The 26,492-nt window shown below is 35.4% G+C and overlaps 2 protein-coding genes across 4 annotated transcripts in view; one reads left to right on the plus strand and one right to left on the minus strand.

Annotated features, from left to right (window-relative positions):
- The window catches only part of LOC141456057 (opioid-binding protein/cell adhesion molecule homolog), an 869,090-nt gene that overhangs the window by 462,117 nt on the left and 380,481 nt on the right, over window positions 1-26,492 (plus strand). Inside the window, exon 1 of one of the 2 annotated variants that reach the window (XM_074131655.1) lies at window positions 24,233-24,444. The exons of the other annotated variant lie outside the window; for it this stretch is intronic. The gene's annotated coding sequence lies outside the window, so the exon portion shown is untranslated. Of the gene's footprint in view, window positions 1-24,232; window positions 24,445-26,492 lie in introns of those variants that run through there. 2 annotated transcript variants of the gene reach the window in all.
- Window positions 11,485-24,832, minus strand: LOC141456061 (uncharacterized). Of its 2 annotated transcripts, none has more exons than XM_074131664.1 (4): window positions 24,550-24,832; window positions 23,771-23,883; window positions 13,154-13,262; window positions 11,485-11,866 (listed from the first exon to the last, which is right to left on the minus strand). In XM_074131664.1, the coding sequence occupies exons 2-4, from the start codon at window positions 23,775-23,777 to the stop codon at window positions 11,623-11,625; spliced, it is 360 nt and encodes a 119-aa protein (XP_073987765.1). In that variant the 5' UTR covers window positions 23,778-23,883; window positions 24,550-24,832; the 3' UTR covers window positions 11,485-11,622. The 2 variants fall into 2 exon arrangements, with proteins under 2 accessions (XP_073987765.1, XP_073987766.1); XM_074131665.1 differs by lacking the exon at window positions 24,550-24,832 and adding an exon at window positions 23,973-24,124.

A 26,492-nucleotide genomic window follows, 5' to 3' on the forward strand; every position in this document is an offset into this window, starting at 1 on the left:
TTGTGCGAATTTCGTAACGCTTATGTTTCGCGCGCATGCGCAGTACACTTACTGCATAGCAACTGCTTCCTGTTTAATGTATTAATAGTTCCCGCGAGTGCTCTGAATGTGACCTGAGGTGCCTTTTTTTTGTAACTTTATGAGTATGAGCGTATTAAATTTGCAGTTTTTTTTTTAAATTAAAGCATGATTGTAGTGTGAGTGAGGATGGAGTAATGAATGTTATAAAATTTTGTTCGATTTTCTGGAGGGAGTTCGACAAGTATACCCTCCTCAGGAAAAGGACTCCACAGAATAAGGTAAGTTTCTTTTGTGTTGTTCTGTGTAATTATTGTAATGAATCTTGTGACACAAATTAAAAAATTGAGGGTGATTAGGTAGGTTAGGAGGGGGGTAAGAAAAAATCAGGGGGTGTGGGGGGCGAAGCCCCCCATTAAGAAATAAATAAATAATTCGAAGTGATTCTGATTCGCTGTTACCATATAACCCGCTAGATTTAAGTGTAAATATAAAATAAAGAAATAGTTTTATATTTATATTTGAATATGGCGGGTTCTATAGTAACAGCGAATCAGAATCACTTCGAATTAGGCCACGCCTCCGGGGAGCTATTCTAAAGATTTACCCAGTGTTTTAGTGTTCACTGTTTTTAGAATAGTGTAAGTTTAATTTTGCTAACAATTTTGAATGTAGGCCCATCTTGATCTTGAGGCCCTAGGCTGAAGCCTAGTTAACCTATAGGAAAAACAGCCCTGGTGCTGTTACATCTTAGCTTTAAAAAAGCTTCTGTCGAAGGTCACCAATGGTGCCGGAATCGTTGAGAAATTGGACTCCAAAAAGCCGTACTCTGATCATAATTTAAAGCCTGACATTCACTAACTAGCACAAATATTTGTTTAACTTATTTTAATACACCTTAGAAAGAAAACTACATTAAATGGCACACATCCATCTTTTCTAAATGCAATAGAAGATGCAATTTTTATGGATTCTCAATCATCCATAGTTATTCTCTCATTTAGTTTCGTCACATTAAGTTGCACATTGAAAAAACAGTGTCTACTGATTTAACATGATTTGGGTCAGCAACTTACTTGCACGTAATTAGTTTGTTACCCCATAATCCTGCGTAATCCCCTAATTAAAAAAGGTAGTTAGACCAAATCCCCTACAGCATATTACCTCTTTCAGTTGAAATTCCAAACTACATTAAACACAAAACTAAGTGAAACTTTTGTACCAGAATGTTGGGATCCATTTAAAACTTTTCAGATTAAAACTCGTTTTAACAATTTTATTTCCAAAATTACAAAGCTATTTGTTATTTTAGCATCTGGTATAATTTATACGGTTTCAAATGTGGTAACTATTTGTGGCGGGAAAATAAAGAAAATTTTCAGTATTTGAAAGTTTTAGCACTCATATGAGCGTTCTGTAAATTAATATGTGTGATTTTACGCGGGCACGGTATCGTATGAAACTGATCGCATTATTTTTGGAAACATTTGGAAAACCAAAACTTGAAAAAGCCTTCGTTAATTTTCATGACAAACGTTGGTCTCTTTTTCTTTCCTCTATTTTCATGACAAACGTTGGTCTCTTTTTCTTTCCTCTATTTTCATGACAAACGTTGGTCTCTTTTTCTTTCCTCTAACTATACCCCAATGTATGGTGTCCATCAAGAAATGCAAAGCTGAATACAGAACAAATCGATTTTATAAAAATGGTAAAGACTTTACGAATCAACTACACAAAAACTTTACTATGTGCTCATCACACTAAAAATTATGCGATAAGCTTGAAGAGGCTAGCCTTACACTGAACAGCGATACATCAATATCGAATTTTAAGGCAATAGACAAATAGACAGAGGATATAAAGAATATAAGTACAGAATTCACAGTTACATAAATCAATACACAAAATAATATGGTTCCCAGGCATCCATCGTTATTCTCTCATTTAGTTTCGTCACATTAAGTTGCACATTGAAAAAACAGTGCCTACTGATTGTAATGACACTAGACCTTAAATGTAGGCTTTAATCAACAAAGAACAATACATAGTACATAGAAATACATAGAAACACTACATTAGAACAATACATAGTACACTACATTATAAACAATATATATAGTCCACACAAGGAGGTTTACTTCTGGTTACCCTCCCTATTTCCAAGATGCCCGCCAAATTCACTCTTATTTCATCTCATTCTTCCCTCCTGAGAGGGTGTTCAGGTGATATTCTTGTAAATAAGAAGGGATCCGCCGGATTCTAACAGGTCTCCCAGTTCCTTCTTTAGTAGATGTCGGTTCTGCTAGTGGTGGAGTAGCGGTTGCGAATTCAGTACCTTGATGCTCCGTTTCGTTAACACCCATTGTTTTCTCTAGCTCCTCGTTCCCTTGGGGAGCCTGCAAGGTTTCGAGAGAACAATCGGGATCGCCACTGGGAGCTAAATGCCTAAGTGATACTGTTGATTCCCTCCCATCCGGGAATCTGACGTGAGCATAGGATGGATTAGCCTCCAGTAGCTCCACTTCTTCTACTAAAGGGTCAAATTTGCTTTGTCTAACATGTTTCCTTAGGAGGATCGGTCTCGGTGTAATTAGCCAAGTGGGTGTAGCTAGTCCAGTTGTTGTTCATGGGGCGTTTCATTGGTGGCTGTACATAGAAGAGTTCTAATCGCATGTAGTGAATCCGCCAACACGGCCTCCCATTCTCCCTGTTCCATGTTTTTTGATTTGAGTGCAAGAGATACTGTTTTCCATATGATACCGTTGTAGCGCTCTACTTGCCCATTACCTTGTGGGTTATATGGGGTTGTGCGGCTAGTTGCTATGCCTAAAGAAGTAAGAAATGATTTTAGTTCCTTAGATATTGATGATGAGCCCCTATCCGAATGTATGTAACAAGGAATCCCAAACAAGTAGAATAACTGACGAAGACATTCTATTACTGTGGATGAAGTAACGTCTTTGCAGGGAAAGGCAAAGGGGAACCTTGAAAACTCGTCCACAATTGTCAGGAGATATCGGTTCTTGGTTAAACTTGGAAGAGGGCCCTTGAAATCTATGTTTAGTCTTTCAAAGGGGCTCGTAGCTTTTATTAGAGTACCCTTCTGCTTGTAAAACCGTGGTTTGAGTTGAGCACAAATGCTACAGGCGTTCGTAATTTTTCGAATATCATCTAGCGAAAAGGGTAAGTTCTTAATACGAACGTAATGGTACATTCTTGTCACCCCTGGATGGCATAGGGATGTGTGTAATTCTACTAAATTGTTTTTCCTGACGGTTCCTCAATGGAAGCGCATATTCTAGACATCGTGTCTGCCACCTGGTTTTCTCTCCCAGCGCGATAAACCACATCAAACTGGAAACAGGACATTTCCAACCGCCAGCGCATTATTTTATCATTTTTGATCTTGTTGGTGTGCTTCCTGTCCAACATAAAAGCGACACTTTTTTGGTCCGTGACTAGCTTAAAATGTCGGCCTATTAAATAGTGCTTCCATTTCCTAAGCGCTTCAATAATGGCCTGTGCTTCCTTCTCAACTGCCGAATAACGCTGCTCGCATTTCGATAATGTTCTAGAAAAAAATGCAACTGGACGGTCGGATTGCGACAACGATGCTCCAATTGCAAAATCCGAAGCGTCAGTTTCTACAGTGAATGGAGAACTCTCATCTATGCTCTGTACGACTGAAGAGGCGACATCTGTCTTGAGTTGCTCAAATGCTTTTACCGCTAATGTATCCATTGGGAAATTTTGAGTTTTGACAAGTGGTCGAATTTTATCTGCGAACTTAGGTATCCACCGCGAATAGTACGAGAACATTCCTAAAACTCTTTTTAGTTCGTTGGTAGAATGCGGAACTGGCAGGTTAGTCAAAGGACGAAGCCGCTCGGGATCAGGTTGTATCGTACCTTGGGTTATCTTGTATCCCAAAAGGTTGATGGTTGTTGCCGAAAACACACACTTATTTTCATTCAACGATAGGTTGTACCTTTTGGCAGCATTGAGGAAACGTTCCAAGTTTCTGTCATGAGCTTCTTGAGACACTCCACAAACAGTGACATCATCAACGTAAGGAAAGGTGTCTTGCAAGTTCTCGTCATTAATAATTTTGTCAATAATTCTTTGAAAACAAGCTACACCATTAGTCACGCCGAAGGGGATTCGGCGGAACTGATAGAGCTTTCCGTTAGCTTCGAATGCTGTATAAGCTTTCTCATCGTCTCTGATAGGAACTTGATGGTAAGCTTCTTTTAGATCGATGCTACTGTACACACTGTATTGGGCTACGCGGTTCACTACCTCTTCAATTCTAGGCAGTGGATAGGCATCCAGTAGCGTAAATCTATTGATTGTCTGCGAGTAATCGATGACCATTCTCTTCTTGTTATTTTCATTGCTGACGACTAAAGGTTGAGCACGCCATGGGCTGATACTCTCTTCAATAATCCCGTCCTTCAAGAGTCGAGTTACTTCATCTCTAATGAACTCCCTATCGGCTAGAGAATGTCGCCTGGATTTAGTAGCAATAGGCCTGACGTCAGTGGTCAGGTTCGAAAAGAGTGAAACTGAACTTACATTAGCTTCATGAACACTACAAATTGTGATAGGTGCTTTATTACCACCAAATGAGAGCTCTAGACTACTGTGTTGATTCAGTATATCGTGACCTATGATGGTGTCGGCGCATAAGTCCTTTAGGACATTTAGTTTGGCCTTGTAAGAATATCTCTGAAACTCGAGATCTACAACGCAATATCCATTAATCTGCGAACTAACAGCTTTAGAGGCGAGGCTGACATTACTAGGGGCTCTTGTCATAGGTATCTGACGCCTAACTACAAACTCTGTGTTGATGAAGCTGTCAGAGCTACCTGTATCCACTAGCGCGTCGGCACATACCCCGTTTATTGTAACCTTTACCACGGCTTTCGATAAGGAAGATGGGGCAGCTGCTAGTATAGATGCTGAGGTTTTCTTTCTAATTTGTCTCCTATTCGCTAGACATACTTTGGAAAAATGCCCCTTTTTATTGCAAGAATGGCAAACGACATCACGAGCCGGACAAACCTTACGCGAGTGCTTGCGGTTGCCACAATATAAACAAGTGACTGATGTAGCTGCAGCAACTGGAGAGTCATCGGAGTGGCCAGAGGTAGAGCTGTCACGTTCGAGCACAGAGTTAACACTGGGGACTTCGAGATTAACATAGGACTGCGATTGCTTCTGAGCCATTTCGAGTGATCTGGCCTGATCATAAGCAGTTTTGAGTGTGAGGGTTGAATTTTCGAGTAATCTCTGACGAATATTGCTTGACAACATACCCGTAATAAAAGCGTCCCGTATTGATTCGTCCCTATGTTGGTCGGCAGTAACTGAGCTGAAGTTACAGTCTTTACTTAGTATTTTCAATTCTTGCAAAAACCTATCTAAAGACTCACCTGATTGTTGACATCTTGTCGCCAGTTGATGACGAGCAAATATTTCATTATTTCTCTTGACATAGAGAGATTTAAGAATATCTACAGCTTCTTTGTAAGTAGTACACTCCTCGATATATTCATAGATATCCGATGAGACAAGTGTAACAAGGTAATCGAGTTTTACTGACTCGTCACTTATTCCACTTCTTCTAACATATGACTCGAATGTTCTGAACCAGTGGTTCCATTGCTTCGACGCGTTAGCCGAGCTAGGCTCCACCATGAGCCTCTCTGGCTTCAGAACATTCGTTTGTGTGGAATCAGGTTTCTGTTCAGGAGTCATAATTGTGTTTTTGTTTTTTGTTGATTAAATTGTAATGACACTAGACCTTAAATGTAGGCTTTAATCAACAAATAACAATACATAGTACATAGAAATACATAGAAACACTACATTAGAACAATACATAGTACACTACATTATAAACAATATATATAGTCCACACAAGGAGGTTTACTTCTGGTTACCCTCCCTATTTCCAAGATGCCCGCCAAATTCACTCTTATTTCATCTCACTGATTTAACATGATTTGGGTCAGCAACTTACTTGCACGTAATTAGTTCGTTACCCCATAATCCTGCGTAATCCAGGAGAATAGTTCAAAAATTTGAAGTAAAATGAGCCGTTCACAGCACAACTTGATTAACTCCGTAAGACCAAAAATGGTATAATAACATACATTGATTTTTATCATTCTGTTTATAATATAAATTAAAATAAATTAACTGTCATCATTCAGCGCCTGCGATAGAATTAGAGTTGAATTATGTCAACGATTTAAATTAGGAGCTCTGGATAATCAAAATGGCTTCTGAAATAAATTATTTATTGTTACATGGCCAAACAATTTTTGTCGTTTAATGGTGTTAATCTTAATTATTTGGGAACCAACTGATTTGACACTTAAATTTAAGATATTTCGAAAAAGTGGAGTTAATCGATCTGAACAGTGAACGGCACATGTAACGGAAGATTTATTAAAAACCACCTTCTTTCTCACTTGGTCAATAGCCGTCTCTTAAGATGATGTATTCAAATTAACATCCATATCCATATTTCGTCAGTTCATTGAAGTAAAAAAAAAAAATCTGTGTAGGCTAAGTTGATTTTAGAACCTCCAAATTCCTGTAATGGAGTCCGCAATATCATTTAAATGAAAATAGAAAGTAGGGCGGGACTAATCAATAGTGCAATAGTGCATCCTTGCTTAAGTGCAACAGTAGTTTGAATACTTTCAGAGACCGCGCACAAAACTCTAGACGTTCTACTAGTAAATTTTTAATAATAATATTATTTAATTAACAATTTAACTAGATAGGACACTATATTTAACTTGATGAGCTTTGTCAAAGATCTTACGAGCTCTATCGAGTTCAATGAAGGGTTAATTCTTTCTGATTGTCCAGCCTACTCGAAACCAACTGTTTGGAAATTAAATGCTGAGGTCGTAGTCTTAAAAATGGCAATTTAAGTTGCTTTTGATCTGAGAAATAGTTATTATTAGTGGGCACTGAAATGCTTTAATTTTTAGTGTGAAAAGTCAAAAAAAGAAAAATAAAATAAAATAAAAAAACACTTGTATGTAATATAGATAAATAATAAAGATAAAATTTAATAATAGAAAATAGTAATTATTCGTTAAGGCAAAATGATCTTATTTTTAATGATTCTATTGTAAACAAATATATTCTATTTAAATGGTCTTTATTTTTAATACATAGAGATTTATTAAGAGCATTTCCGTTGACAAACTCTGATAGATGGTGGCGCCTAATTGGTTGATAAATGGGACATTCTATTAACAGGTGTTCTAGAGTCTCGTACTTATTTAAATTACAGTGCAGAAAGTTTGCGTATCAATAGAGAGGTAGCCTCCACTTTTAAACCAGACTTTTATACTTTTATCATTTGCTACTCGTAGCTGGCTCACAACCCTAATTTTGTCGATCGCGCAATTGAATTTAATGTACTCCTCTATAATACATAGCCCACTAATGTGCCGATAGACAGAACTATAGCTTGAGGTTGATTGCTCTTTGAATATCAATAGACATTACATGATTTGTCCACTTCTCTATCAGATCCGGAATATTTTTCTTAATTACAACGACGTCTGTTTGGAAAACAACATCTAGCTCTCCGATAACAGTCAGCCATCGCCACAACTGACTGAACCAATACCTGTCCGCTCCTCCTGTACCTACTGTTTCCTAATTCTTTGAGCTTGTTAAAGCTCACAATTTTGGCAACCTACTCTCTTCCATTGCCAAAACTCTAGTCCAACATTTTCCTAAAAACAGTGACGCTTAACGGTAGACTACCAGTTTCTAGCCGAACTATACAGGGTGTTCAGCATAAGACTACGGTAACTTCGGGAGGCGATTCTGGGCATCATTTGCAACAAAAAATTTCATATAAACTATGGCTCGATTCGGCTCGGTTTTGTAGATATTTTTAATTTTATGTTTTTTCAAGGTATCACTACTTTTTAGCAAACAGATGCCTATATTTCTTAAACTATTAAAGCTACAGCTATTTTAATAAGCTCATTAGAAAGAAGGTTAAATTTCCTTTTAAATAAGCTAATTTGTATTCCAAAATAATAATATTAAGTATTTTACTTTGTGTCCCAAACATAAGAAATAGCAAGTTTCTAATTTTTTCCAAAAACTTTGACTTCATTTTTCTCAAAAACTTTTTATATGTAAAAAACGTGCACTATTCAGGAAAAACATCAACATACAATCACCTTTCGAACTGTATACAATAATTTGGGTTATGTTAAAAATTGACGCAGAAATCTGCTATTAATTGCAAAAAAGTAGGCCTCAAAACAGCGTTGGCATCATGAAAGGAATTTACCTACCATAAGAATATATGTTAATTGATCAGAAACATCAAATCCAGTACGATTTTTTACAAACGTGTAATTTAATAATTAATTAATTAAGAACTATTTTCAAAAATATTAAATTTTCATTATAAATAATAAAATAAAATAAAAAGAAGAAAAATGAATATGATGTTAAATGAGCGTTAGGTACCAATTTCGAAAGAAAGGATTTTCGTTTAATGAGTTTAGATCTGTGTGTTATTCTTTAGTTAATTAAAGAAATATGCCAAATAATGTGAATAAATCAGATTTTCTTGAACTACTCAATAAACTTTTGGAATTAACAGGTTGTGAAGAGCTAATGAATAAGCCGAGAACTTACTTATCGCTCTAATCTCCAAGTTAAATAATAGTATATTCGATTCCTTCATTCTTACCATCGTGCTCAAATTTCATAACTGATGCGATTATAATGTACAGTTAATAAGAAAATGAACAAATATTAATGATAACATTTGCCTTAACTCTGATCCACTAGTTAAAGTCCACTCTACTTGACATAAACATCGTTTTAACCAAACCGAATATCTGAGTTGCACAATTATATCTGTCAGATCAGGGGCAACCACCGCAGTGTGTAAAATGTATTAAAACCCATTTAGCCACCATTTCCGAAAACTGCCACATTAAATGAAATGTCACTTGGCCACGCCCGTTTATTGTTTTTACCGCAATCTATTATTTTTCAACTACTAGTGCTGGCAAATTTATTGGTAAAGCTATATTCAAGTGTTATTTTATAATCAACTTATTGGGGCTTTAAAAGCTTGTGATCTGTTGTCCCTCCTCTGCACAAAAGAACTTTACATCAAGCGGACATATATTACATTCTAAAAACATTGCCCAAGCTCTGAAAATGCCATTAAAACAACAGGACAAAGGCTTTTTCTCTTTTTTCCTTTTTTTACTGTCAATAGATTTAATTCAGTTTTGGTATACATAGTGACAGCATCCCACCTCCACAATCTCTTTTTAAATGTCATGGTGAAAATAAAAGTTAATGGGTAATAAAGTTACCATTCTATTGGCTATTGGGGTGTGAATAGCATTTTACAGTATGGCCAAAAAAATAACAACAAATTTAAATTTTTTAAACAAAACAAGAAGCCAATCTTTTGTTGTGTTAAATTAGCTGTCCGCATGATGTACTTTAGAAAACGCTTAAAGCTAGTTTATAACAACTTCAAAGCTTTTCTAGCAAAAAAAAAACAAACTTCTTACAAATTTTCATTATCTACCTTGTTTATTAAGAAGGAAAACTGCAGAAGCTAACTTTTTCTTTCTTTTAGCCTTCAAAATAATTAAAACAAATTTATGGAAGTTACAGTGTAAACATTTACAAACTAATTTAACATTCTTTTAAGCAATGTTAAGTAAACTCCGACAGCTGTAAGAAGCTCCTAGGAAGAGAAAATCTAAGGGCCAGCAGCTGGATTCGAACCAGTGATCTCCGCGTTGGAATCCAGTATAAGCCAAAAACCAAGTTAAACCCACTTTTAAAAGTAAAAAACCATTAAATTTGTTTAAAACAATAATAATTAAATTACAATATGGTCAACACGGTTAGAAAGACAGAGAAATTTTCTAAAAATTGACACCATTTCGAAGCATAAGTTATTCTCCAAACAGCCTCAATCTTCCTCCGAATACTGGAAAAATAAAAGTAATCGAAATTTTTAAGAAAACTCATTCGGCCCTTATTTGATCAGAATCTCGCTGTCCGGCTGAGATGACTAGAGAACTTAGTCCTCTAAACCAGCATTCCACCTGCTGTAAACCAAATTTTGTGCCTCATTCTATCTACCATAATAGTTAATTACAGTGTTAAGGCGCGTGCCGTCCTTCTTGGCTGTACCGTTTGACGGTTTTCCCTCTCACCTTTTTCTGTTTCTGTCTCTGTCTCATTTTTCCCTTTCTCGCACTACGCGTTAATCCTTTCCTTTCTTGTCGCCGCTAAATATTTTAGTTTTCTACTCTTTTGTAGTTAGGTTAATTTTTTTAGGGATCCTATGCTATGCAACCCTTCCCCTCCTCTACTCACTCTAGACGGAGTTGTCATATCCGTTTGCCAGTTAGTCGATGTCCGGCCCATCTCTGCTTCATATCTAATACGCGTCCGCTGTAGGTTTCGCTTCAGAGTTAGACGACGTCTAGCTCTGCTCCGCTTCAATCCTAGTACACGCTTCGTATTCATAACGCACCGCTTCCAGTGCTTTTTCGTACTTCCACAACGCTTCATCGTTGGCTACTTTCGGCACTACGTCACTCGAGCCTACCTGCAGGTGTACTTATTACCGCATCTCAGCCTGCTATGACTCACTTCCGCTGATATCTAGCGCTTCGCTTTATCCGCATCTAGTGCATTTAAGTTCCTCAACAGTTCCTATTCCTTTCTACCGCTTATTGAGCGTCTGCAGAGATCCTTCACCTGGTGCTGAGTGCGCTCACTTTCGGTACCTCAAAGGTAAGTGCTCTCTTAATCTTCCTTTTTCTACATTTCTTTTGTGTATTCACTTCAACTTATTTGTTTTACTTTATCGCGGCTCCCCCTCAGGCACATATCGCTTTGGGAATTTGCGTTTGCGTCATCTTCCCCCTCCGCATCTGGGTGTAAGCCTTCGAGCGCTTACATACAGATAATGCTTTTTCAAAAGTTTTGGGAAATATTTGCCATTATTTTTCGTTGTGATGGAATTTCATTCTGTTTTATTAAAGTAAAAGGGTTGCAACCTTCGTAATGTTTTCCTATTTTTTAGATAAACAGAATTACTACTCTACACTAAATTTAAATCCATTGATCTATCCTTATACTATAGTACTCCCAAATGATGAAATCACTGCATCGAGGTACCTCTGGAGCGGCAGGAGGCGACAATCACTGTGTGAATTCATCCTATCAAAATTATTCTGAAGGAGACACCTTCTATATTAAAAGAAATCGAAAGAAGATTTTCCTCAGTATGTTTCCCTTTTCCCTTCCAACATGTGCACTGTGGTGTCATATTCTGTACTAACGTGTTTCTATTAGTGTTAGAAATAAATGCAGTTTTTTTTTAAACTACTTTTTTTCCGATAATTAACAAGAAATATATGGCTTGTGGTATTATTACTTTAATGACTACAGATGTTTTTTTAAAAACCAGAAAGCAGAACCAGATCCTTTTTGATTATCTCTATGATTAGTTCTGTTAAAAATAAATAAGTAACGCTGCCTTATCCCATTTTGATATTAAAAATCATTTTCGCTCAATTGTACCTCTTCTTCATTTTCTGAAAACGTTTCATTTATATTTTGTTGTAAATCTTCCAATGGTTCCCTACATACTGGACACATGCTCCTTACTTTAAGAGCTCGATCTAGGCAGTCACTGCAGAATAAGTGAGCACAAGGTGTTGCTTCCACTTTTGTATCAGGGTCTAAAAGGTCTCCAAGGCAAATAGGACAAGGGTTCTTTGGCGATGGACTAGGTTCCCTAAAAAATTATTAAAAGAAGATAAATTATAAACTCCTCTGTTTATTGCTTAAATCCAAATAATGAATTTGTACTTTCAACCATTTTCCATTTTTAAATTATTATTTTTTATTGGTAAACATAAATTTACTAAAATTCTGGTAAATTTTATCAAGAGTAAAAAATTAAGTGAATAACCAGTTAAGCGTGTTTCCAAATCTCTGTTACGGTGCGTTCGACGTGTATACTCGTTGTGAAAAATATAAAATTGCCATTAACTATAAAAACTCAAAATTTTAATAAAATACATTAAAAATATTATTTGGTGGAATGTTTCCTTTATCTTACCAATAGAACTGCCAAGTATTTTATAAGGAGGGGAATGGAGGGAGCTAGCCAAATGATAAGTGGTTGGTACATGTTTGGTCTCCGCATTAGAGATTGGGAATTAGGCACACAAATAGAAGCTCTCAACCCTTGTGCAATGCCGTTTTTACCTTAGATAGAGATTCAGGACCTCAGTACGAGCATGATTTCATTTTGCACAGAATTCAAAGCTATTTTCTTCCTTGTAAAAGCTCTTGCGTTCCTAGTTAACTAGGCAATGCATAACGTGAAGCGGTGCAAGATTTTGAATGAGCACAAAATGCTCTGTAATCTCAAAGCCCCAGAGATTGTAGAAAAAGTCGCTAGCAGTGATAAACTTTTGGTTGTTTAGCCCTGCGTTCGACGTTTATACACGTCATTGTCTGATTTTAAGTTTTTTTTAAAAAACTAAATTCCACGCTTAACTAGTTAAAGGATGTGTATTTTCTATAAAAACTATAAATTTGAACATATTCAGGAAAATAATATTTCTAGAGGGGGAATTCTTTTTTATCAGATCTAAGAGATTGAAGAACGTTTACAAGAAGTTATAATTTTTTGCTTTCCCTAGAGATAAAGCACAAACTTGAAATTCCGTTCAGATTTACCCAGCAAATCCAACAAAAAAATATGTGCCATTTATTTATTATATTTATAGAAGAGTATAATTAGAAGGCTAAACCAAAAGTGAATTTTGGCAGATTTTTTTTTTTGTAATTTTTCAAAAACTGATTTACAATTTCTCATGTTAGTGTGTGTTGCATACTACAGCACTCTGTAGTAAAGTGACCAAGTATCTGAAGATTAATGAAGCTCTAGAATATCGCTTTGGATCAAGAAATCCGATGAAGCCTAACAAAGAGGCAAGCTTTCGTAGGGAAGTCATTCGACTTTTCCATCGCCAAGGAAACGACCTTAACGTATGGTGACACAAAAAGATACCTTTGAATATCTGTAGATACTTTTGCCCGTTTTTTAGTTTTCTTCTCGCAGGGGGTTCCATATTTTCGTTTTCTTTCATTATTTTGATCCACCGAAACGTTCTCACCAGCTGAAAGAAGAAATAAATAATAATGAACATAAATAATGACAGAAAATTAATAATCAAGGAAGAAATATACTGAGGTTGTGACTCAGTACAAGCTATCAACTACTATATTAGAAATTAAGATCTAAAAAACATAAAGAAGTTTAATTTAAAAATAAAATATCTAAATCGTACCAAAAATAATGGTACTATTTTCTATTTCTTGTCAGTCTGTTATTTAGTTTCTTTTCAGCATTTTTGAATAAGAAAGCGTTTGGAATATTACAGGGATTTCACAAAAATGTTTTCTCTAAAGTAAATAAAGAAAACGGAAAAAGTGGAGCACGCTAACTTTAAATTTATTTTTATCAGGCTATCGTTTGATGAGAAATTAATCATTTTAAATAAAATAAAGCCATCCCGTTAAATATTTTCAACACAAAAAACAAGATCATGATTATGTTAAATAAAAATTCATTGGAGACATTAAAAGTCGCAAAAATCGATAAATATAAACCGAAATACAAAACTCTAAATTATCTTTGAAATTCTAAATTCGTTTAAATGAAAATAATTATTTTTTTAACCATATTTGGCCATAGGGTAGGCACTGCATTACACTCTAAGGCTGGAAACATAGTGGAGCGGCGAGCAAAGCGGCGATGATAGCGAAGAGCAAAGCGGCAAAAACAAAAACTAGAAATAGATAGAGTTGCTCTATCTTCGCTTTGCTCGCCACTATGCGCGGTCCCATATGTTAACTTGTGTTTGATTTCGCCGCTTTGCTCCTCGCTATCATCGCCGCTTTGCTCGCCGCTCCACTATGTTTCCAGCCTAAGGGTACCTAAGACTTTCTTAATATTATAACTGATAGGTACTCCAAATAAGGACAAAATAATAATAATAATAATAATAATAATAATTAATAATAATAATAAAGATTCCTATTTCAGATTCTCAGCTTTTCTTCTGATTCCGCTGCTATTATAGAGTGGGAAAATGTCACAGTTCATCGAAGTAGTTTCACAAAACGTAATTTTCACAAAAAAAGTTTAATAAAAGAGGCGTGCAGTCTAGGTGAGTGTTCAGCTAGCTCTTTCCATTGGGGCACACTGAATTCTTTATTTCATCTCGTCTGGCACACCGCATAGCTCTCGGTTTATTAGAGATGATGCAAATTTTGAAATACATTTTTCACATACAGTAGCCGTTATTTTTCGCCGTGATGGAATTCAGTCAGTTTTATTAAAACTGCAGTGATGCACCTATGATTCGAAATTCACTCTTTTTTTTTAGAGCAGGGGGTCGGTAACGCGAGGCCTGTTGCTAGTTTTTGTGCGGCCCACTAAGATATACAATTTTTTTTTTAATGGTTTTTTATGTTTTATTATTATATTATTACTTGTTATTATTTTTCAAAAATTAATTCGATAAAATCAAAATATAGTAAAAGCTTGACTGATGAAAATTTGTAAAACATTTTTAGGATTTCGAGTTTCTCAAACCCAACCCAACATAAATGAATTATCGAAAAACATTCAAGAACAAAAATCGCATCAAATTTTAGGCGGGGCTTAACGTCCAACTACCAATTAGGTGGTCGTGGACGGAGGCGACTAGCAATCATACTTTACTGTAAATTTCTTTTATTAAACATTAAATAAAATCTAAGGCCTAAGACCGGGAATCGAACCCAGTACCACAATACATATTAGCATCGCAGGTCTTGCCTCCTAACCGCTCGGCTACCGTGGCGCCCGCATCAAATTTTAATGTTATTTCAATTTGACCTTCCGTCAAATTCTCCGTACAGACTGAGGCGCCGATGGCCTCGCGATCACCTGGTCGAACGATAAAATGGTCATCCTTCGTATTCAAACCATTTGGTATTTTACTTTAACCGATTTATGATGGTCATCGTTGGATTCCTGAGATTTTATTTTATTTACTGATTTATTAATTATTTTATTTCGTTTTTACTTTATATATTATTTTATTTTATTTCAGTTTTCTATTTCACATTTATGATGTACGCTATCATATTTGCTTGTTGAGGTTATATGTTACGCAGTTGCGAATTTAAGAATAAAGGGGGGGAAAAAGATTATTTCAATAAAATAAATCACTTTCTTTTTTAAAAATTATTTTTATGTTCTCCGATGATATTATAGCATTTAAATACTAATTTAATACTTTTATGTTCTCCGATGATATTATAGCATTTAAATACTAATTTAATACTTTTATGTTCTCCGATGATATTATAGCATTTAAATACTAATTTAATACTTTTATGTTCTCCGATGATATTATAGCATTTAAATACTAATTTAATACTTTTATGTTCTCCGATGATATTATAGCATTTAAATACTAATTTTTATACTTTTATGTTCTCCGATGATATTATAGCATTTAAATACTAATTTTTATACTTTTATGTTCTCCGATGATATTATAGCATTTAAATACTAATTTTTATACTTTTATGTTCTCCGATGATATTATAGCATTTAAATACTAATTTAATACTTTTATGTTCTCCGATGATATTATAGCATTTAAATACTAATTTAATACTTTTATGTTCTCCGATGATATTATAGCATTTAAATACTAATTTAAAACTTTTATGTTCTCCGATGATATTATAGCATTTAAATACTAATTTTTATACTATTTTTTATTTCTTTAAATAACATTTATATTTGATTAAAGCAAAAACCTCTTTAAGGTACTTACTATGTTACATTACATCTGACTGTGTGGCCCGTTTAATTTTTTTTATTTTCCTTTATTTTTTTATTTTTTTTTTTTAATGGCCCGCCGTCCAGAAATGGTTGCCGACCCCTGATTTACAGTATTACTGTACTACTATCGAACCCTACACTCATGAGAAGACTGTAGCTGTTGCAGTCACGCTGATGAAACACTCATCCAGATTCTAGAAAAGTTCTGGGAAGAGCGGCAGGAAGCGGTAGTAAGGGTTACCCTCATTGCGCCAACATAAAGCGTCTCCTCCATCACCGTCGAAGATATTCTGAAGGAGATTGCTCTGAAGTAAAAGAAAGTGGAAAGATGGTTAGATAGCATCTTAGGCTCTCCTAAAGTTAAGAATGGCTGGCGATTGGGGATTACCACTCCATGTAGCCAACGAACTCCCTCTTACCAATTCCACCTGAGAGTATATATATATATCCTACTTGGCCAGTTATAAAGTCGGTCAGATAGCCAACAAGAAAAGAAATAAATCACCTATTTTTAAAAAATCTGGAGCAACCTCTTCTTGATGACGTTTCCTTGCCGCAATATACGTTTCTAAATTTTCCTGAGATACAATTTATGCTAAAAAGTAGTTGACGTACATTTTCATTCAATAGGTTCATTTTAAAGGTACCATTTTTGGGGGAAAAGAATGGTTACAAATCTCTTCAATGAAATGCACTTCCATTCAACCAATTTTCCTTATTTTCTTGGGATTGTTACGTATTTAATCCTTAATAATATTTAACAGGTGGCAAATCCATACAATACGTTAAATTGGTACTTCAAAAAAACCTCCCTTACTTAGAAGTGGCCTTAATAGAATTTTTCGGAAAAATATTTCAGATAAAAGAGGTCGAATTACTTATGTGCAGCGTAAATACCAATGTTTTTATGATACCATAGAAGCCGCTATCGTAGCAGCTGTTTTTGACGAAATCTCAAAAAATTAAAAATGGATTCAGTAAAGTGGCACTTATGGGACTGATTTTCCAAAACATTATTGTCGGGTCTGAATAAGATATTAAATTTTAATCTACTAGGATTTTGCGCTTTTGAGTTATACTGACCACACTCTCCTTAGACTGGCACACATACAAACCCATTTTTGTAAAAATCTTTTCTCTTTTTGGACTCAGGGGCCCTTAAAACAGATGTTCCTCGTGAAAACGGAGTAGAAAATTTGACATAATTACCATGCATCTCTTTCTAAATAAAGCGCAAGTTAAATTCACGACACCTTTGACCAAAAAAATGGCGCACTATGGTGCCAAGGGACGAGTCGAAACTCTGATATAAACTGTTACATACAAATTATAATTTTGCAGGAATTGCAGTTGCAGTCATGATATATTAATTATGCCGAGCTTTCGACCTAGGGAGTAAGTCAGTGATGGCGAACCTATGACCCGCGGGTCATGACACTGACCCACAATTGCTAGGTTTACCATTGGTTTGTTTACGCGGATTGATTTAGATTTTCTAATTGTGTGGATAATTTATATTCTATCTGTATTTTTTTCAATCACGCATTGACACAAAAGCAATTTAAATGCTATCTATAACCTTTAGTTTGATAATTACAGTTTTAAAACGCAAATGACTACAAATGCTTTTGTAGTATTTGAAATAAAGCAAAAGTGTTTACAAAATATCAAATAAAATGTATAATTTTATTCATATTTTGTTTGTTAAAAAAAAATCGACAACCCAAAGCAAATAACCATATTTACATTTTTCTTCAGATAAAACACACTTTTGTAAGGTTTTGTTCGGTTATGTTTGTAAAAAAAGAGACTTCCATAGCACTTGTTTCCGTCCCGTTTCACCCGTTAAGCCAACTGAATTTTAAAGATGTTTAGTTTTGAAAATATTCAGTTTAAAATTTTTAAACTTAACTCTTGTGCAAATGGGTATTAGTGACCCAAGAGCTAGTACTAAAAAAAAAAAAATTAACGAAATTTGACCCACGTCTCAAAAAGGTTCGCCATCCCTGGACTAGGTCATCTTCAGGGCTGTGGAACATATTTACAGATTGTTAACAATAATTATATTACAATGAATATGTATAATGTAACGAAATTTATAAAAATATTTACCTAATTTACAATATACTGTTTTACATCATTACAGGGTTGGTGTGTCTACTGTCTTGTCTGTTCATGGACTGTGATCAGTATGTGTGTGATATGTGTTTGGTTGTGTGAAAGTCAGTGTTGCCAATTGTCAAATATTTTGTAGTAAGTTTGCGTATATGTTGTTTAAATTGTTCGTGTTTTTTTTTTGAAATTTATACTATTTTCTGTCTTAGATATGAATATCATTTCTAAGGAAAGTGCTTTCTAAAGAAACTATGAATCAGTCACCAAAAACAATGAACAGTAAAACATTTTAATCAGGATTTCCATTCTGTCTAGTTTTCTTCGCAAAAATTCACTGTTAAAGTCAAAAGTCTCCAAAGTTTATGCGAGACCAGCATTTCTTTTTCCCTATTTTCTGGCAGTAAGGTAATTACTTCTGAGCGTTTTAAGTAAAAGTTCCATTGTTCATTAAGTTCATTGCCTGAAGCGTACTTATATGAAAGAAACTTTTACTTTTTCATCCCTCTGGGCGATGAAGTAAGAAGCACCTCTCATCATAAGCCATGCTAAGAAAGTGTTCCATATTGTAGCAGCTGAAAGGATATCAGTCTACATGTTTTTGCAGCCTCTGGCTCAAGTAATACATGAACCTAGCAGACAAGCATTTCCATTGTCATGGCTTTTCTTTGCTGCTTTTAAATATACACAAATAAAAGTTTTCTGAGTTTAAAGTTCAAGAGAAGAAACTTTTCTAAACATTTTTTTTTGAAAACAATTATTAAAAGTTATCATTTCAGAAAGCGAAATTGTTTTTTTTTTTTTAAATTGATATCAAGTTTTATGGAAATATGAAGATACTTTGGATAGGTTAATGGAAAAGATCTGGTATTAACATTCTTATGGCTCCATTACTACTGTTTTCTGAATCTATACTCATAAATTCTCTCCGAATGTTTGGCTCTTATTTAATTCATTCCAACATTTTAAATTTTGTAAAACTGTATTTTATACTGAATTGTACGAGGTGTGTTCAAAAAGTAACGGGAATTTTTAAATTTCGCGGGTTTGGAGAGTCTGATTGTAAATTTTTTTTTTTATTATGTTGGTACACATGCCCCTGAAGTACGATAAAATTTTCAGTAATATTCATTGTTTACTTCTTAAGTGGCAGCCGTTAAGGTTAGACGTGTTTTTCGAGCTTGGCGATTTTTGTTTGTTAAAAAAAATGGATCAAAGAATTTGTATTAAATTTTGCGTAAAAAATGAAATAAAGTGTGTGAAATGTTAATAAAGGCATATGGTGAGTCTGCTATGAGTAAAACAAGGATTTACGAGTGGTATAAGCGTTTCCAAGATGGCCGCGAAAACGTTGAAGATGACGAACGACCTGGACGTCCAAGCACATCAACAACCGATGAAAACGTGAAAAAAGTGAAAGAAATGGTTATGAACGATCGCCGAATCACAATCAGAGAAGTCGCTGATGATGTTGCCATATCAATTGGCTCATGCCATGAAATTTTTTCGGATGTTTTGGGTATGAAACGTGTGGCAGCAAAATTTGTTCCAAAATTGTTGAATTTCGAACAAAAACAGCGGAGAATGGAAGTTGCTCAAGAGTCACTCAATGAAGTCGACAACGATGCGGATCTACTGAAACGTGTTATAACAGGTGACGAATCATGGGTTTACGGATATGATGTCGAAACTAAGGCTCAATCGTCCCAGTGGAGGCATTCTGGATCGCCAAGACCGAAAAAGGCTCGACAAGTGCGGTCGAATGTGAAGGTTATGCTCACTGTGTTCTTCGATTTTAATGGCATAGTGCATCATGAATTCTTGCCACAAGGTCAAACAATCAATAAGGAGTACTACCTACAAGTTTGCGTGAAGCAATCCGAAAAAAACGCCCGGATTTGTGGCAAAACAATTCATGGATTTTGCACCACGATAATGCACCTGCTCACACTTCATTGCTTGTTCGTGAATTTTTGGCCAAAAACAAAACTTTAACGATGCCCCAGCCTCCATATTCGCCAGACATGGCTCCATGTGACTTTTTTCTATTTCCAAACATAAAGAGAACATTAAAAGGCCGTCGTTTTACAAGCATAGATGACATTAAAAGCGAATCGCTGAAAGAGCTGAAAGCTATCACAAAGATCGAGTTTCAGAAGTGTTTCGAGGATTGGAAAAAGCGCTGGCACAAGTGTATTGTATGCGAAGGGGACTACTTTGAAGGCGACAATATTAATGTAGATGAATAAATAAATATTTTTTTCAAAAAACGAAAATTCCCGTTACTTTTTGAACACACCTCGTACAGCTCCACAGTAGCCGAGTGGTTTGACGCGAGACCTGCAAAGCTAATATGTATTGTGGTATTGGGTTCAATTCCCGGTCTAGGCCTTGGATTTTATTTAATATTTATTAAGAGATCTTTATTAAAGTATGGTTTGCTATCGGGCTCCCTCTACGACACCCAATTGTGGTAGTTGGACGTAAAGCCAGTCTAAAAAAAAATAGGCATTACTTACAGAATTCTAACCAATACTGAATTGCATCCAATGTTGAATACTGAATTGAAACTTGAATTTACAGGAAATAGCCTACTCCAATGAGATTGTTGAAAGAGCACTGAGGTTCTTTACAAAAAAAATTGTTCGTTTGCCAAGTTCTACCCCTAATCATATGGAGTATCTGGAGACTTCTGTAGAATTAATTTTAGTTTTTACGTTGAGGCTTCATTTCAAATATGTCTTGAAATCCCTGCAGCTTCCAGATAACCGCCTGCCTAAAGTTTCTGCCTTGGAAGTAATTAGGCATAACTCTTCCTGGTTTGCCCACTGGAATGTACTCTGTAATAAATATGATGGCTCATTTAATTTTAGCAATAGTAATATGGCTGATTGGAGGCTCCTTTTTCCCACCTTACTTTCAGCTATCGCATCCCGCTCCCGGGAGGTGGCTGTAATGTCGGCCCAAGCTTCAGACCGCTTTCTATTGTACAAGGTTCTTAGTCATAGCTCCCCTACGATGGATATATTAGTTGAAAAAGTTCCGATGGTTACCCTCTACGAACTGTGTTGGTTTTTTAAGTTAAGGAGTTAGTTGTTGTGGTTAAATTATACCCCTTGGCTAGAGAGTCCTATAGTGATGTGTTAATTATGTAACTCTCGTGCCAGGGAAGATGTTTTTCATTTTGTCGCCGAGTGCACCATACTAGCTCAGGCTGCTTTATATGGGTTGCCGGTCTCTATCCAGACCGCAACTTATAAAATTTTGAATGACACCACTATTTAGCCGATTGTTCAGTTTGCCCGCCATGCCTGGGCTTACAGATATTAATTGGTGAAGGCCTTTAATTTCTAAGCCCTAAAACAACTTGTTCTCTTCAATGTTAGCTTTTTTTTTTTTTAAAAAAAAAAAAAATATTTTATCTGTTTATTGTGCTCATTATTATTTAATTTTAAATTGCATTTTTTACTTTTTTATCTGTATTTAATTCTTTTCTCAGTTTTCAATTTGTAAACTCTAATTAAGTTTGTAATTCTAAAAACTAGCGACCTCCGGCAGACGGATTTTCCATGCCGTATGGTACTTTTTACTATATTCTGGTACTTTCTTACGTGTTTTATAAAGTATTATTATTATTATTATTATTATTACAATTCACAAGCCTTAAAAATAATTTTTTCTAGAAAATGATTTAAGGAAAGATTATTTGTCGGTTTGTATGTACGGTAATAAATAACAAGAGAGACCAAGTTAATTTTTACATTAAATCTAATTTATGCTAGCGAATTCGGTCCTTAATGCATTTTCATTATGATACGTATTTAGTTTCGTTAATTTTAAGATATAGAATTATGTAATTTGCATGAGTTCTTGTGACATATTTCGTGATGAATGGTGAATTCGTCTTACTTTACGAATATTAATTATTTTATTCGAATACTTAAATTCTTTATAACCTCTACTAATTGTTTTCTATTCGAGGTAATTCCTTTCCATTATTCTGTCCCTCTATTTTAGCCGTGGAATGCATTCTTTTATTTAATAAAATTACTCTGCATTTAAGGTCTGTATGCATACATTCCAAATATTCAAATTGATGAAGAATAGTTTTGTTTATTTACACTGGATCCTCAGTTAGACCAAAATTCATTTAATATTTACGAGGGTCGTTTGAAAAGTCCGTGCAAAATAAAAACTACTTAATTTTTTGGGGTAAACCTTTTCTATTTTTCAACATAGTCTCCTTTTAGGCTTATACACTTCGTCCATCGCTGCTCTAGTTTGTTGATCCCTTCCGAATAATAGGATTTGTCCAAGTCTGAAAAATAGCCATTCGTTTCTGCAATCACCTCGTTTGAATAAAATCTTTTTCCCGCCAGCAATTTCTTCATATTGGGGAACAAATAGTAGTCCGAGGGAGCCAAGTCTGGAGAATAGGGGGGATGTGAAACGAGTTGGAACCCTATTTCCATTAATTTTGCGACCACAACTGCTGAGGTGTGAGCTGGTGCGTTGTCGTGATGGAAAAGGACTTTTTTGTGGGCCAATCGTGGGTGTTTTTCTTGCAGCTCGGTTTTCAAACGGTCCAATAACGATGAATAATATGCACCTGTAATAGTTTTACCCTTTTCCAGATATTCGATGAGGATTATTCCTTGCGAATCCCAAAAGACAGTCGCCATAATCTTTCCGGCCGAAGGAACGGTCTTCGCCTTTTTTGGCGCAGATTCCTCCTTGGTAACCCATTGTTTAGATTGTTCTTTGGTCTCAGGAGTGTAGTGATGTATCCATGTTTCATCCACAGTGACGAAACGACGCTTAAAGTCCTGCGGATTCTTCTGGAACAGCTGCAAACCGTCCTTACACGATTTCGTTTTTGGTCAAGCGTGAGCAATCGCGGCACCCATCTTGCGGATAGCTTTGTCATGTCCAAATGTTGATGCAAAATATTATGTACCCGTTCATTCGAGATGCCCACAGCACTAGCAATCTCACGCACCTTCACTCTTCTGTCATCCATCTCCATATCATGGATTTTATCAATAATTTCTGGAGTAGTAACCTCAACAGGGCGTCCAGAAGGTTCAGCGTCACTTGTGCCCATATGGCCACTCCGAAAATTTTGAAACCACTTATAAACTGTTCTAATCGAAGTTGCAGAGTCACCATAATGTTTATCAAGCTTCTCTTTAGTCTCCTGAGGCGTTTTGCCTTTCATAAAGTAGTGTTTAATCAACACACGAAATTCTTTTTCGTCCATTTTTTGAAAATCACTCAACTTCCTCGATTCAAACGAATGCCAAACACAAAGAAATAGACCGATCTGGCTGAAACTTGGTGTGTGTTCTTCCAAGAGATGCTACTAACTAAACATAACCTCGATACGCGCCAGTAGTGCTATCTCTCTGACTTTGCACGGACTTTTCAAACGACCCTCGTACTAATATTATGCATAATATATTTTTAGCTTTTCTATTTTTTTGTGATACTCATGCAACTACATACATACTAAGTTGAAAGAAGACAAAAAATTTAGAATTCAACCTAAGAATCTATAAGATGTAGTTATTTCTATTCATAACCTTCAGCCTGCTAAATTTGATCCATTTTCGCATAGGCTGTCTGAATATGAAGAAATTAATATATTTTTAATATATATACAATACGCACCTTCCATAAATTATAAAATTATTTCTGTTGATGCCCAATAATTAATTTTTTTCCTTTTTATTTTAAATTACTTATTTAATCGCTTTGGAACATATTCGTATTTAATTATTGCCCTGGAAACATTTGAATAAAATAACAATTGTGAAGTCCCACAATAAGTATGAATAAATATGTATTATCATAATAATAACAATGTAAATACCATGGTTATTTGATTGCTACAAAACCTGATGAAATTTAGTTATATATTTGGTATTAATTTGACTGTAAACAATGTTGCCAAAACTAGAATCATTCAGATATTTCATCAAACTGTTTATTATGTCTGTTTTCATTACTTCAGTTTCTAACAGTAATTATTTCTATCAGCAAATTGTCTGTCCCAAGAATGTTGCTTACACATATGTTTTTTTATTTCATTTTAAATTAAAAATGATTTTTAATTAGACAAAGTATGCAAATGTTTACGCAATAGGTCGGCACAGTTTATTAATTTTTTTGGTGTAAACAAATTCTTTGCTATTGTTATCTGTTGGGAATTTGGGAATCTGCGACACAGTGTTGTAACAGTTCGAAAGTGATCGACAAAGCAAGGTTAACTTATTCGTATATAAAAAAAGCATTATGTTTTATTTTATTTCTTTACAATCTGCAAATCGTCACAGAATCTCCTAGTAAGTTTTAAAATTTGGTTTTATACAGATTTTGCAACTCATAATTTAAAACTTAATAAATAATTTAAACCATATTTAAGTTTTAATAAAATAATCAAAACGTACCTATGAGCACTCAGTGCAATTTCGACTATCCAAAAATTCGGAGAATTGTAATTGATAATTTTTTTTTTCTTCTTTAGACAGTAATTCAAATGTTTATATAAATAACATCTGATTTATTGAAATATATAAAATTTATCAAAATTAATGAGTCCTTGTTACTAATTTCAAATTAGTAAATCACTTAAGGGTAAGAAAAATGGCGGTATAGAAGTTGTTCGTGGTTGTGGTGATTGTTTTAATAGTGGCTACCTGAGGCCCAGGAAATTTGGATTTCATTTTTGTAGGGGTATTGGGATTCCTAAAGATTGTAATTATTTGTGTTTATTTTGTTGAGTTCAGTGCTGCCTGGGAAATCAATTAAATCATATGGGAATGTGTTTTTTTTTTAAAAAAAGGGTCACCTGGATAAAAAAAGAAAAAAAAATAACGAGAGAGTTGAGTTTTGGTGACAGGAGCGACAAGTTGTGTGTGGCCACACAGAGGAAAATCTGGTTTTGGGCTAGACGAGAGCAAGGTTGAGGTGGAAAGAGCGAGCGGAGTACTTTGGCAAGAAAAGATTGGGTGATCGCCTTACTCCTCAATTCCTTCCATCGGGGGACACCTCAAGAAATTCCTGAAAGGGGCTGGCGAAGGACAGGCTGTCAGCTCGAAGAGAGAAGGAGGATCAGAAGTAACACCTTTCCTTTGATTTATTTAGTTTTGTTGTGAGTGAACTTTTGGGAACGTTGAATATCCGATTACTTTAATTATTATTATTTATTTTTGTGTTCAGCCTTGTAATTGTTTAATACAAGCCATACTTGGTATATCAATTTTCTTTTGTTTTCTTTTGGGTTTCGTCGTATACCCCACAGCCATAAGTAAAAACGGCGTGGCGCTCAACTTTTTTTTTGTTTTCGCTTTTTTTTTTTTCTCGACCCACCCCCTTCTCCACTGGTAGCTGGCGAGCCCGAACATATTGCGTTCTCGCCCTAGAGAGAGCGTAACAGTTTTGGCGCCCAACGTGGGGCTCGAAGAAGAAAAGAGATTAATATTTTCACACGTTTAAGTGGTTAATAACTTTAAAGATTAAGTATTGATTTGTGGACGAATTAATTTTTGTTTTTTTTTTTGGTTGACTATTGAATTTTATTGTCTGTAATTTTGGGTTAATTGGTTTTTTTAAATAGCCCATAAAATGGATACGAATAGATTGAGTAAGGAGGAACTGACATACGAGCTTCGTATTAGAGGGCTTGCCGCTGAATCGACTGTGGATGAGATGCGCCGGAAAATTAGACCACTACTTAGATTAGAAAGGGAAGGCAAGGCTATGTTGCCAGTTTATGAGACTTCTACAGCTGAAGACTTGGACATTTGCAAAGGAAAAATTAACGCTTTAGAAGCTCTAATTACCGAGTTAGATGAAACAGCTTCTGAGCACGAACTGCGAAAGATAGATACTGGGCTACAACATGTCACTAACAGGGTCAACAGAGTTAGACCAGAAGATAGTAATACTGAGGCATGGCAACTGAAGAGGCAATTAGCTGACAAATGTGCTGAGTTATGGGCCCTATGCGAAGAGAGGGATCCTAAAGTAAAACAGGAAGTCGAAGAAACTTCTTCTAGACCTAGCGGCAACATGATAGAATTGGACCGTTTTGGTAAGATTTTGACAGCTATTCGGGTGCAGGTGGCATATATCACCGGAGACAGAGGAAGCCCGGTGGCTCGTCAATTGGAGGATAGGCTGGCCGATCTACTTTCCAGACTCACACTTCTTTCCACCGAGGATGAGGAAGAAGAGAATGTGCGCCTGGGCTACTTAGAGGAATCAATGGAATGTTTGCAAGAATTTGGCCGACGAATGACTTCAGGGACAGCAGGAAAAGTTGAAAGAATAGATCCTTGCAGTGAGCCCGTGATTAAGAAAATACAAGTTCCTTTGAAAGACTGGGGAA

Source organism: Rhodnius prolixus, unplaced genomic scaffold (genome assembly GCF_049639745.1).
Source record: "Rhodnius prolixus isolate KJV_2025 unplaced genomic scaffold, Rpr scaffold_4, whole genome shotgun sequence".
In the NCBI taxonomy this organism is placed as follows: Eukaryota; Metazoa; Arthropoda; class Insecta; order Hemiptera; family Reduviidae; genus Rhodnius; species Rhodnius prolixus.